This window comes from Chionomys nivalis, chromosome 2 (assembly GCF_950005125.1).
Source record: "Chionomys nivalis chromosome 2, mChiNiv1.1, whole genome shotgun sequence".
Lineage (NCBI taxonomy): Eukaryota > Metazoa > Chordata > Mammalia > Rodentia > Cricetidae > Chionomys > Chionomys nivalis.
In genome coordinates, this window is record NC_080087.1 from 26,370,503 (window position 1) to 26,384,051 (window position 13,549).

A 13,549-nucleotide genomic window follows, 5' to 3' on the forward strand; every position below is an offset into this window, starting at 1 on the left:
CAAAACACAAATTTTCTACAGACAAGGGATTGTTTAGGGCCCAAAACTTTTGGCATGATTGCTTTGCTGTACAAAATGAGTTGCAAAGAAAAGATTAGGGGGATGGGTGAAGAGGAAGCCATGCAGATAACTGGCACTCTCCAGTCCTCTTTTCTTTCAGAACTGTAGATCTTTTTCCTAATGAGGGCAGAGAAGCCTCACGTTTGCAGAAGTTCAAGTCATATACACAGTAGGTTAGCACTTCAAGACACAACATTTCTAGAGGTGGAAGTGGAGGGATGTTTTCTTGGCGCAGTCTTAAGGCCAGAAAGCCTATTTTCGTCAGGCTGACCCTGGGAACCATTCTTGGCTTTGGTTCAGCTGAGCTTGGGCTTGGTGAGATATTTGTGACAATCACTGTAGACAGAAATTTATCTTATTTTTTCATCCTGCTCTGTCACACTGGTAAACACTGTTATCGGTTTTATTTGGTACGGTCACAAGAACTTACGAACACTGTGCTTTAACTAAAATAAATTCTACCGTACTCCTAGCTGAGATTACATTTCAAGTTAGAGACTTAGGTCAATCATGACTTCCACCTTTTTCCTTGTGCCCAGTTTACGGATATCCCTTGGACCTACTTAATACAACTGGATCTTACAATCTCTATGGCTATGGTAGCTGAGGCCAACCTCTCATACTGTAATCAATGCAATACTCTTAACTGGCCTCTTAGCTCCCAATCCTTCTTTCCCTAGCCTCTCTTCATAGGCATTACGGTAATACTTTTAAAGGATGCTAATATCATACTGGACCATTGTTTTGTTCAACACCTACCTGCAGCTTTTCATTTTATTCTGAGCCAAGTCTGTTATAGTAACCCTGTGTTCTCTAGGCCTCCATCCAGCTAACCAGTCTTCTTTCCACATATACTCCGTAACTAACCACACACCAATGTAGCTGTGTGATACCCCTTCTGCTCTTTCCTGAGGCCCATCTGAATGACCAATTCAGACACACACACGCACCTGCACACACCCAGTCTCCTAGTTTGCGCTTCAGTTTCTCCATAGATTTACTAACAGAAATTCCCTCAATGTAGTTACTGAGCTTTCTCACTAGTGCCCAGATGTCACTGATGCCTTGTGGGGCCTGCACTTTTGTGAAGTACTGCTTTGGCGATCTCATCTTTGTCTCCATTGTTTTTGATTGGACAAGATTAACCCACTCAAACATTAGGGTCACTAGATAAAGTATCTCTGGGAGGACAGAAAGCTGCGTCTCTCTGCTGGAGTTTCTAACTGATACAGACAAGGAAATACCTGAGAACTACATTTCTAACAAGCATCCTCGAGAAAAACTAATTGAATATAACATCTGATAACTTTTTATTAAAGATGGCCAATTCCTCCCCATTAGAATATAAACTGAGGCCAACTTTATTTTCTGCTATTTGTTCTTGAAAGAACAACACCAGGCACAAAGCAGCAGCAAGAAAACATTTCCTGATTATTTAGAAAATAAATTATCATTAGTATTTTGCATCATTTTAAAGCATCTAAATGAATAATCACCATGTATAGAATGTTGTGTGCTAACCACCTTGACATGGTATATGGTGTCATTCAAATAAGACCCTATATGACAGGTGAAGTCTATAGGCCTGCTGGCCTGTGTTAAATATATACTACGGGCCATGGCTTGCTGTCTCCAATGTTAACAGAGTTTATGGGTCATATCCTGGTGTCCCCTATGTTAACAGAGCCTATGGATCATTGCTTGCCATCCCCTATGATAGAGTCTATGTCCCCTACTCTAAGGAATTCTAACCCACATGGCATAAGTAAAATGTATAAGACAAATTCAATTGAATTTATTAAATTCACCTTTTAGTTAAAAACATTTAATAAAAAAGATATTTCTATCATGTAAATCACAACATGGTTGGTTCTGAAGTGCATAGAAAAAAATAAAAGAATATTGGTATTAATGTACATAGAGCACACCTGCAGGTGGTGCATAACCCTATAAAACTTATTAAACTCCCCGGAACTGAACATACTATGGTCTTCTTTATCCCCCTGCTACAATCCCACAAGGGCAGAAGGGCATCTTTAAAGCACCCATGTGCAACCATTTGCATTTCATTTTCTAATATATAAGTCAACTGCTGCTGAAGGATAGTGACCCACATTGCATGTCACTGGGTAGGATGGAGTCACTGGAAGCCAGTGTCATTTTCAGTAATAATTTTTCTACCTCTCCAAGACCTTGTACTTCCATGACCTTTCATTTTTTTTTTTTACCTAGTTTTATCTAAACATGAATATAAGCTACATTTAATTTGTTATCAATTACCATTTTTGGATGTTCACATTTGGCTTACAAATCTTAAGAGGGGGGAAAAAAAAGCCAGGATCTCCAATCCAGAATATTCTGGTAATTTTTATTAAACGTTTAATTTAGGATATTATAGCAACATAATATGGTTTGTCCAAATATTACAGATTTTTCAAAAACTTCCTTTAGTGTATATAAATTAAGAAAGCTTATATCCAACATGATTTTCTACAGGGACATTTTCCTTTTTTGAAGCAGGGTTTGATGCTAACATCAGCTCTCTATACTCAGAGATAAGTGGATCCACTCACTGGACAATGACAACTGGCTGAGGCAGCCGAAGAATGCTTCCCCAGGAATCTGAAGCACACAGGAGTCATTGTCATACTCAGTAGAACTGTAGTCTTCTGTCCGACCATGCTCCCGACAGGCTGAGGAAAGTGTGATGGGTGTTAGTTCTGGAGACTGCAAACACATGGCTTCCAGGCCAGAGGCTTCACTCCCTGCCTGTGGTCAGCAGCCTGAGAGCCTTCTGCAGGTTCTGCACCGCGGTACCCACATCTTCATACTGCAGAGCACTGCCAGCGTATTTGCAGTACTTCTGAGCTCGGGCAAAGTCCTCTGGTGTCAGGCGGATATCCCCTAAAAGAAACACATTCAGACACATCACAGATGACATCACGCTGTGCTGTTCTCAGGTCCCTCTATACACTCAAGATGAAACAATGTATTTGTTTATATAAAAAGAACAAGCTTCATTTTGCCACTAATATAAACCAGATACACACTAATGAAAATAACTCATATGTACACAATTTTCCATCAAGAAGTCCGCATTTTAGCAAATTAACTAAGGGCAAGCAATGACTGGTTGCATGAAACAAGAAAAGCAGCTTAGTGTTTATATTAGACTGCCGAGGCTCTCTTCATGGAACACCACAAACAGACTAAACCCTTTAGCCCTCCCTGAAGCTAGAGTATAAATATATCCTCCAATAAAAGGAGGGGGAAACACACTGCATGCAGAACAGTGTCACTTTTTAAGCACTAAGTATTCTACATTTTGCTTCATTCATGTAAAAATATACTTAAGGCCATCTCCAAATCTTAACATTAAAACGCGCAACTACACATGAAAACAGCAATTATAAAACAGCTCTTCAAAATTTATTTCTAGCAGTTCTTCTTACATATAAGTAATATGAAAGAATCCAACTAAATAATTTGGATAAAAATATGCTATTCACTTAATCTAAATTACGAATGTCTCTATATGTATTTCTATGATAAAATAAAAAGATACTGTGTTTTGTCTTTGGCAAAGAAACAAACAAATGGACATTTATTTATTTGTATATTCATTCATTCATTCATTCATTCATTCATGAATGACGTGGAAAATGTTGAGGACGGTAACCTGACTAGAAGGCAGAAACAGAGGAAAATGAGTAGGCAGCATACTATAATTATTGTTAAGGCTATACTGAGACACAGATTCTTTTTAAACGGTCTTTAATTTTTTTTTAACTTTTGACGGAAATGGCAAAATTGGACATTATCTCCTAAAGATGCAGAAACTGTAGGTAGGCTAAGAGTAAATCCTAACAAATATTACCATCTTCCAAAGCAAGCACAGATACACTATGTATTTTTAGTGTTTATTTTGTACAAGGCACCTGGTGGTTCCCAGCTCAGTGATTCACTCAATAAATAGGAAAAGGCTGCCTGTATTCTCACTAATTCTCCACATTCTATATATAGTTCATAACAGATAAACACTAATTATATTTTAAGATAATGTGTTTACAAATTTACATACAGCAAACATGCAGAGTGCTACATCAATTAAGCCTTCAAATAATCATTGAGTTAGTAAAAGATTAAAGTAATTAGACATTCTCATTTAACAGAAAATTTTTAACTTCCTTGAATTTCTTTCTTGCTTTAAAAGTAACACAAATGAACAAAGGAGTAAACTTACAATTGTACACTAACTACTCAGGCATAATTCACCACCATTTGTTAGTAGCAGTGGAGCTGCTGTTGACCCCATCAGTCAAACTTAAAAACACCAACCTTCATTTCTGTTTGGTCATGTGCACTTCAGTTTACGCTTTCCTTGAAAAATATCTACTAGATTATTTCACATTTTTTTTTTTCAAAATAACTGAGGCTCTGGCTTCGCGGCTACTTGGATATACACATCCTCTTCGAGTAGAATGTTGTGTAGCTCGAGTGCACCTTAACACTGCCCAGCTGCCTGATAGCCTCTGCTTCCATCTTAGTAAACTTTAATGCAAAGGCAAGGTCCCAGTATTCACTACACATGTTGGGAAAGAAACTCTGATGCCCAGAACAACTTCATCTTTACAGCGTCAACGTTAGTTTTGTTTTGCTAACACATCACTTGCTCATTAAAAAACGAAAAGGTGCATAACAACAAAGCTGATATTCCTTTTTTCATAAACTAAACTTACAAACAAAACTATTTTAAAGCACAAACATTTTAGTTTTTATGAAATCATCTCACTATTAATAAAGTATAAATAAAATATCACTACTGAAAAATGACACATAAAGCTTAATATCATTAATATCACATAAGACATTAATTCATATGTAAAAGATAGTACCTAGATAATAAAAATTGACATGTAGATTCACATTCAAAATGTAATTTCTAGACATAGAGATGTTAGACTTATTTTCAACAATTTAAAAAACTTAACCAAGCCATACAAAATAATTACTTTTGTAACATACCAGGCTTTCCTTAAGAAGTATAATTAAGTCACCCATAATAAAATATAGGAATTCAACTTATAATATGAATTAAAAATAAAATCTGTCACCTACTTACGGTTATTTACAATTATCACATAAAATTTCAACAGAGAAGGCAGAAGAAACAAGAAAGGATACAGTTTAATTTCAGTGTAGCTCATCTTATATTTAATATCATAAAAATAGTCTTACTGTACCAAGTAAAGGCTGTTTTCTCTAAGGGGAACAGGTGAGAAAGCTCCGCATGGTCCTAGGTAGTGATGTCTGACCAGGCATCTCTCCTGGCCCTTCAGGGCAGGCAGAGGACAGCTGCTCAACTGCCAGCCTCTGCTCCTGGGGTAAGGAGTGGGTCAAATATTGCATCCAAGACATTTTCAGAGGGAAAGTGACATCACTGAATACTTAATGACAAGAGCATCGTTTCTCAAGATTCATTTATCCAAAGTCCCTACACAGAGGACCGGATGAATAACTGGTAATATTTCCAGGATGGGTCTTTCCAATTTATGCAGATAGCTCTAGAAATTAGTATACCTAGGGCTTTGGCTAATATTAGAATATATTCCATTATTGACTTGAAAGGACACAGGCAGAGGAAACAGAAACAGAGTTCTAAATCTTTATAAAAAGTAACTGCCCAAAGATGCCAATAACAACAAAAGCAATACGAGATACAGATCGTATCATTGTTTTAGGTAATGACAACATTCAATATTTTTCAGATATTGTAACATAATTTTAAGATTCAAAAAACAGAGGTAAGTTTTTATTATATTCTAATAATATACAGGGTAAAAAATATTAGACTTTGAAATGTTTTTCAATTTTTCTCTCAGGAGCAGTCATAAATTCATTACGACAATAACTAATATACCTTAATATTAACACATCAATATTACATTTACGTAGTATATTTACATTAGCATAACAGGTATGCTTCTGAAACACATAGTCATTAAACACTACTAAGGGGTAACCAGGCAGGAAGCAGAGGTGGGGCAATGAGAACAAGAGAATTCTGGTAAGAGGGAAGAGTCAGTCTGCAGTGGTCATCCAGACACAGAGGAAGAAAGATGCGACTGCCTCGCCGAAAAATGTACCAAGCCACGTGGCTAACACTGATAATAATTATGGGTTAATATAAGTTATAAAGAGGCAGGCGGATCTCTGTGAGTTCGAGACCAGCCTGGTCTACAAGAGCTAGCTCCAGGACAGGCTCCAAAAAAAAAAAAAAGAGTTAATAAGAAGCCTGAGCTAATAGGCCAATCAGTTTAAAATTAATGTAGGTCTTTGTGTATTTCTTTGGGACTGAAGGACTGCAGGACCGGATGGGACAGAAACCTCTGTCAACAATCAGGGAGAAAGTGCAATGGCGAACTCACCATGCAGGTAGTTCTAGTTTAAGCTATCTAACCCTTCCACTCTCTGTCTTCACTGAGACACACCCCAGCTTCTGACAATGTGTGCTCACATAAGTACACGTGCAGAGCTTTTGGACAAGTGAGACATCAGACTGGGTTCCATTTAGTAACAGACACCTAAGTTTCCTTTCCTTTCCTTCATTTAAAAGGTTGGACAGCTCATCTGCATTTAACACAGGATAATGTATCATATGTGTTTTCTACACTTTATTCCTTTGCCCACGACAGAGATTGTTTTGCTTCTAAGTTTTGGTAAAAAAATGAATAAAGATAGTTACCAACACTTGGATGTAGTGTTTTGTTGTGGACAGGTTCTCTACTTTGGATAAACATCAAAGGGTATGACTTCCTTTTGACATTTAGGTATGTGGTCTGTTTTGAACAATTTTTTTAAGTTTTTATTTTCTGTTTCAATGACTTAATCCTTGTTTTATTCTTACTTGATTTAAACTTTGATTAACAGGTGCTAGTTCACATGCTATTTGAACACATGCAAATAGCATGTACAGACCTGCCACTTGAATGTTCAGCTTCTATGTTGAGATAACACAGTGCTTGTCTTTCCAGAGTTCAACTGGTTCCATTCATTTGGCAGCAACTCACAGGATTTCACTCATCTTCATGGCTCAACAGCTTACATTTACATATTGTGCTGGCTAGTATTATGACATCTTGACACAACAGAGTCTTTAGGGAAGAGGAAAGTTCAACTAAAAAAAATGCTCCACCCAGACTGGCCCATAGGCAAGCCTGTGGTATATTTTCTTGATAGATGTGGGAGGGTCAAGCTCACTGTGGGCAGTGCTATTCTGAGTTGCCAAGTGGTCCTGCTGCTATAAGAAAGCAAGCTGAGTAAGCCTTGAGGAGAAATCCAGCAAACAGTAGCCCTCTATGGCTTTAGCTTCGGTTCCTGCCTCCAGGTCCCTTCCCCGACTTTCCTTAGTGATGGGCTATAAGTATAGTACGAAAAGAACCATTTCCTCCCCATTTGACTTGGTCATGGTGTTTATCACAGCAAGAGAAACCTAACCAAGAAACATATATCAGATTTTCTTACTGGCTAATTTGCTGATAGCCATCTAGAATGATTCTTCTTGGGAATAGCGGCATGTGAATATAGATACAGCCACCTTTTTAGCTTATGGATTTATTTCCTTTGAATATAAATCTGGGAACCTGGAAGTGGGACAGCTGGATCACATGCTAGAAGATCTATTTCAGTGTCTGGACTATTATCCACAATGACTGTCTTAACTAATATACTATAATAGTGTATAAAAGTCCTTAATCTCCATATCATTAATATTTTTGTAGTTCTGATTTGTGTTTCACAGACAGCTAAAGATATTAAACATTTATATATATTTGTTGGTCATTTCAACTTCTTCCAAGTGTTTATGTAGATCATGTAGTAATTTTTTTTTCCTTTTTTTTTTCTCAGAGACAGGGTTTCTTTGTGTAGTTCTGACTGTCTTGTACTCACTCTGTAGACCAGGCTGGCCTTGAACTCAGAGATCTGCCTGCCTTTGCCTTCCAGGTGCTGGGATTAAAGGTGTGTGCCACCACTGCCCGACAACTTGCTAATTTTGAAATGGGTCTATTTTTGGTTACAGTTCTTAATTTACGTAAATATTCCATATACTAGTCTTTCATCAGTTGACTAGTTAGAAATAGGCTGCCTCTTCACCGCTCAGCTTTTACTTTGGAGTTAATACCATTTGTCAACTTTTGCTTTCATTTCCTGTCCTTTAGGAGTCATCTACATATAAAATCACTGGCCCACCAATGTCTATTAGTTAAATTACCTGGCGCAAGAAGAAAGCACAAAACATGCAACAAACCCGCTTAGGAGTTTATTACAGGAGACATGTACAGGCCTGGTGAAGTCAGTGTGCAGAAAGAGAGGGCTGAAGATGGTGTTCCAGATTTTAAAGGCTGCCTAGAGCATGCGCACAGGGGGATAAGATGACGTAGCTATGTCATATGTAGGTCATGCAACCATTCCGCACGTGGGTCACACAGGGCCTTTTAAGGTCCCCAGAGGTGGCTAGGTATTTTTGCCTGAAGGCTTGTCCACACACGTGTGGCCCTGGAACCAGTAACTACCAGGCATGCTAGTGGCTAAAATTATAACAATTAGTATTTCCTCTATATTTTCCTCCAGTAATTCCAAGTGTTAGGTCTTGTCTTTAAGCAATGTTAATTTGATTTCTATACAAGAGCTAGAAGGGGATAACATTAACCTTCTGCAGAGAGATACCCAGTTTTCTTATTACCATTTTCTACAGAGGCTGTCTTTGGCCCCTCTGTTGAGAACAGTTTAACTGGAGATGCACAGGTCTAAGTCCATTCACTGACATCCATTCTGTGACTCTGGTATGGGCGTTGGGTTTATGCCAGTACCATGCTTTGATTTTCCATGACCATAAGATCTAAACACTGGAAGTGAAATAAATATTTGCCTCAAATCCAACTAGTGGCAAAAAAATAGAGAGAAGTGAGAAAAACGAAGAAGATGACATCAACACAACATGAGCCATCAAATTACTGAACTGCAGACAGCGATGCTGACTTTCATCATTGTTAGCTTTTACCTTTCTGGATAGTGTAATGATGTAGTGCAGATTAGGAAAATCACAATGACAACACATAGTGATTTTGAAATGAAGGAACATAATTGACCATAAGCTTTCACGGTAGTTGTGGCTAGACATGTGTCATTATATCCATTACAGAGCAAATGTAGAGAAAAAAATAGTAAAGAAAGAAAATGGAGTATCTTTGGATGTGGGTTTCTCTGACCATCTTATAGAATCCTGGTTCCCTTGACAATCGAGCAGAGATACTGAAAAAAAACTTGAGTATCCTTTATACTCAAACTTATATGGTAAAGTCAAGGAACAATTACAAACACCACCCCAAATAAGGAGAAACACAATGCAGCCTACAGAAAGCTGGATGACTCACCCTGGGAAGCTGCATACAGGTCAGGATCGATGACTGGACCAGTCTGTGGACTAGGCTGCACGGTATTACTCGTTACACCTGTGAATGAAAACCAGAGATATGCAGAAAGTGCTTCATCCCCTAATAAAGTATTAGGAAAGCAATCAACAGTTGGCAATTATTTCACTATTTCAACATTTTCTTCATTCTGATGAATTAATTTGAACTTATATTACAAACTGGAACAGAAAATGAGCAGGAAAATATGAGTGTTAACTTTCATGACAAGTGTTTCAATTCTTTTTAATTCTTTGAAATATATAATAACACCATTTTCCCCTATCTCTTTCCTCTCGCCAACCACTTCTGTGTATGCCCTTGCTCTCTCTCTCTCAATTCAACCCCTCTTTTCTTTAATTGCTGTTATATATATTATCTATGTACACATTCATAAACAAGTAACAGTGACCTGCTCATCCTATATCATATTACTTATATGTATGTGACTATGTGGTCACATTGTTGCTATGTATCTTTAAAGGAGGAGGCTCCCTTCCCATCATTTAATCTCTTAGGCTGCTAAGTATCCTTGAGGACAAAGTGAGACAAAATAATGATTTAAGTTGGCAGAAGAGTACAGTTTAAAACCATGTGAAATTGAATACTGCAATTCTCCAGTTAATATTTGTAAGATGATACTTCTTCCAGGTAAATGAGTGATTAGCTTAACTTTCTGTTAAGCCGTGTCAACACTGTCATACTGAATGAGGAACCAGCACTGTACTCCAGATATAGCCTATTACTCATCTAAAAATTAGCAAAATGCACTGAAGTTTTATAACAGAAGACTACAATGATTAGATCAGCAGGGAAAGTAAACAAAGACAAGCTGATTAACTCCAGAAACCACATGATTTCTGAAAATTCAATTCTGTATGGCATATGTCTTGGAAATAGTAATTAGGTCTGCATAGTAAGTAGACTGCTCTGTGTGCTTTGGAGTTCATACAGCTTAGACACTGTAATGCCAGATTAATACATACAATCCTTGCTTCCCTTTTAATGGCCTTACAATGCTACTTTTCAATGCGTGGATATGATTTACAAAACAACTCATTATTAAGAAACTCATATTTTTACACCTTTTGCTACCACACACAGTACTACAGAGGACGTACCTTTCAAGGTAGAGCCAGGAGACACAGGAAATTTATGCTGAATAATTCAGTGACCTTTCGCTTAATTTTGATGAGTGTTAACAAAGTATATTTAGCTATTAACATTTGGCATATTTTTCCCATAAATATTTAAAAGCACACATAAAGTTAATAATAAAAAAAAGAATGTTAGAAAGCTGGGTATGGCGGTGCATGACTTTAATCCCACGACTTGGGAGGCAGAGTCAGGTAGATCTCTGTGAGTTCCAGACCAGCCATGACTACACAGTGAGACTTTGCCTCAAACAACAAAACAAAATTAACAAAGACTGTTAGAAATCTAGGAGGTCTGAGAGGCTGTTTGTCAAACCTAATTTAGCAAAAAGGCAGACATATCTTAAGTAGAGATGGCCGTCCACATCCTCTGAGCAGGTAACACCAACCCTTCCCAAGTGACTCATACTCTTCTACAGACTAAATCTTTCAACCGACTCCTTCACAGAAGGCCACACTTTCAGGCCAGCATCCTACGATAACTTTCAAATAATTATGTGTGATAAGCTGTATTAAGAACACAGTAAGATTCATAAACTGCCTAGTTATGCAGGATTATTCCATGTAAAGAATATTTTAACACACAGTGTGCATCTTACTAAGTTTTCGGTCAGTCGTTCAGCTGTACATGCCTGAGGCAGGATAGTCTGAATATGTCTCTTCCTGTCTGTCTTGAAGCCGAGGCAGGTCTGCCCTTTTGCGGAAACCAAATAATGGGTTGACGTAAGCTCAAAAATACCTGGTAGGTTGGTAATGTCTTTTAGGTTACTATTTAGTCACTGGATGCTCTCATCTGCTTTTTTTTTAAAAAATCTGTTTTGGATTTGGATAGGTCCCTCTGGGCAATCAGTACAGTGGTCACAACTTAGACTGCAATATGGTGGAATGAGATAAGTCTCTTAAAATCCACTCCTGGAGGAAAGCAGTGTGCTTGAGCATTTATTGCTTCCTGTCACTCAATAAAATGCAACTATTATGTCAAAATGTAACTTCTGAGTTACACTTAGCCAGCATATTAGAAGGCAGCCATATGTGTTCAAGAATAATGCAACATTTTCAGTTAACTAACTTGTTCTATAGAGTAAATGGTACAGAAACTCCTAGGAAGGGAGACATCAGAGTTGGTTAGGAAGCTAAAAAAGATTAACTCCCAAATTTAAACAGAGCCTTGAAATGCAGTGGGGTGCAGAGGCCTAGCAAAGAGAAGGACCTATAAAGACTAAGAGAAGCAGAGGTAAGAATGTAGGAACCAGATGTTACATCCTCCACGTAACCAGGGGAAATGGCACTGAGATAAAAACACAGGCCAGGATGTCAACAGGTAAATGACACCTCACAGAACACAAGAATATAACTTCTTCCTCCACAGCTCCTCATAGAGCTCAGGTTTGCAGTGTGTTAGGTGAGAAACAAAAAGGTAAGCACTGGCTGGGTGGTGGAGAACACCTTTAATCCTTGTACTCCTGAGACAGAAGCAGGAGGATCTATGTGAGTTAGAGCTCAACTTATCTACATAGAGAGCTCCAGGCCAGTCAGGGTTACACGGTGAGACACTGTCTCAAAAAACAAAACAAAACAAAACAAAACACCCAAAAGTTAGCAGCAATAATATAATTCTATCATATTTATCTAGTTTGATTTTCTGCTAAGGCCTTCTATAATATAGACTGCAAGAAGCACACGTTTTGAGAGATAAAGTGAACATTATTAGTGTCCCATGTGGCTTAGGCACAAAGGCAAACACTGCAAACAACCATTATTCCGGCCTGCTTGAACCCACTGCTTTTTCTGTGGAAGAACTAAAACTTGTAAATGAGTACATACTATTCTTCTCAGCTATCTGAAGGATTTCCCTTCGATAAAAGTGCATCCTGGACCTATTACATGGGAGAAGGTAAATCACTCTTCAAGTGAGCAAGAGGGGAAACATCTGCTATGTTTATAAACTAAAACTGTTATTGCTTTCTTTTATTTGACAGCTCTGAACTGAATAAACGTAACAGAAATGAACCTGGAGTTAAGAGGAGATCCAGCATCTAAACTTAATAACTAAATAGAAGTATGTCATTGAGAAAGCAGCTTTGGATTTGAAAAGATTTTAGATCCTTATCTACCAAGGATGACAGACAAAGGACACAGAAAGGAGGTAGCAACTAGCTAACTAAATGAGGTCAGAATCTTGAATTCAAATTCCGTTCTTCACTGAATATGTTTCTTAGAAGTTTTACTTTTATTACTTTCTCTGATGAATGAAAAAGGAGGTAGAGAAGGGGTAATTAGGATACATAGAATGTTATATTTATACACATATGTTCATGGAGAGACGGGGAAAGAGAACACACAGCCATCACATGCTTTTGTTAACCAGATTAAAATGTACTGTGCACACTAGAATACTTCCTAGATTGCACCTCCTAATATTTATTGTCATGAATATTTCCAACAATAAATACTATTTTAGTGGGATCATATGAAGCTCTCAAGATTTGCTTTTCATTGTACAAAAATGGCAATTTTATATAGGCCAATCAAATAGTCCTCCTACCAAAAGTATAGTTTGCTGTTTCTCACACAAAGTTAATCTGTATCGAACCCACGGTAATTTTACTACAGTGCTGCCCTCATCATGTGGGTATTTTCCTCTGTATGCTGTGATTACCATTAATAAGTAAAGAAACTGCTTTGGACTACAGTAGGGCAGAACTTAGCTAGGCAGGGAAAACTAAACTGAATGCTGGGAGAAAGAAGTGCGGAGTCAGAGAGAAGCCATGTAGTCCTGTTAGAGCCAGAAGGAACTTTACCCAGTAAGCCAAAGTCATGTGGTGATACACAGATTAATAGAAATGGGTTAAGTTAATATGTAAG

General features: G+C 37.8%; 1 protein-coding gene across 1 annotated transcript in view; it reads right to left on the bottom strand.

The window, feature by feature from the left end:
• Nucleotides 1-2,414: 2,414 nt before the first annotated feature.
• Vta1 (vesicle trafficking 1) overlaps nucleotides 2,415-13,549 on the bottom strand; it is a 62,128-nt gene continuing 50,993 nt past the window's right edge. The window contains exons 7-8 of the mRNA XM_057763181.1: nucleotides 9,495-9,572; nucleotides 2,415-2,964 (exon numbers count right to left, since the gene is read on the bottom strand). Of these exons, the coding sequence (XP_057619164.1) occupies nucleotides 2,819-2,964; nucleotides 9,495-9,572 (224 nt within the window). The 3' untranslated portion in view covers nucleotides 2,415-2,818. The remainder of the gene's footprint in view (nucleotides 2,965-9,494; nucleotides 9,573-13,549) is intronic.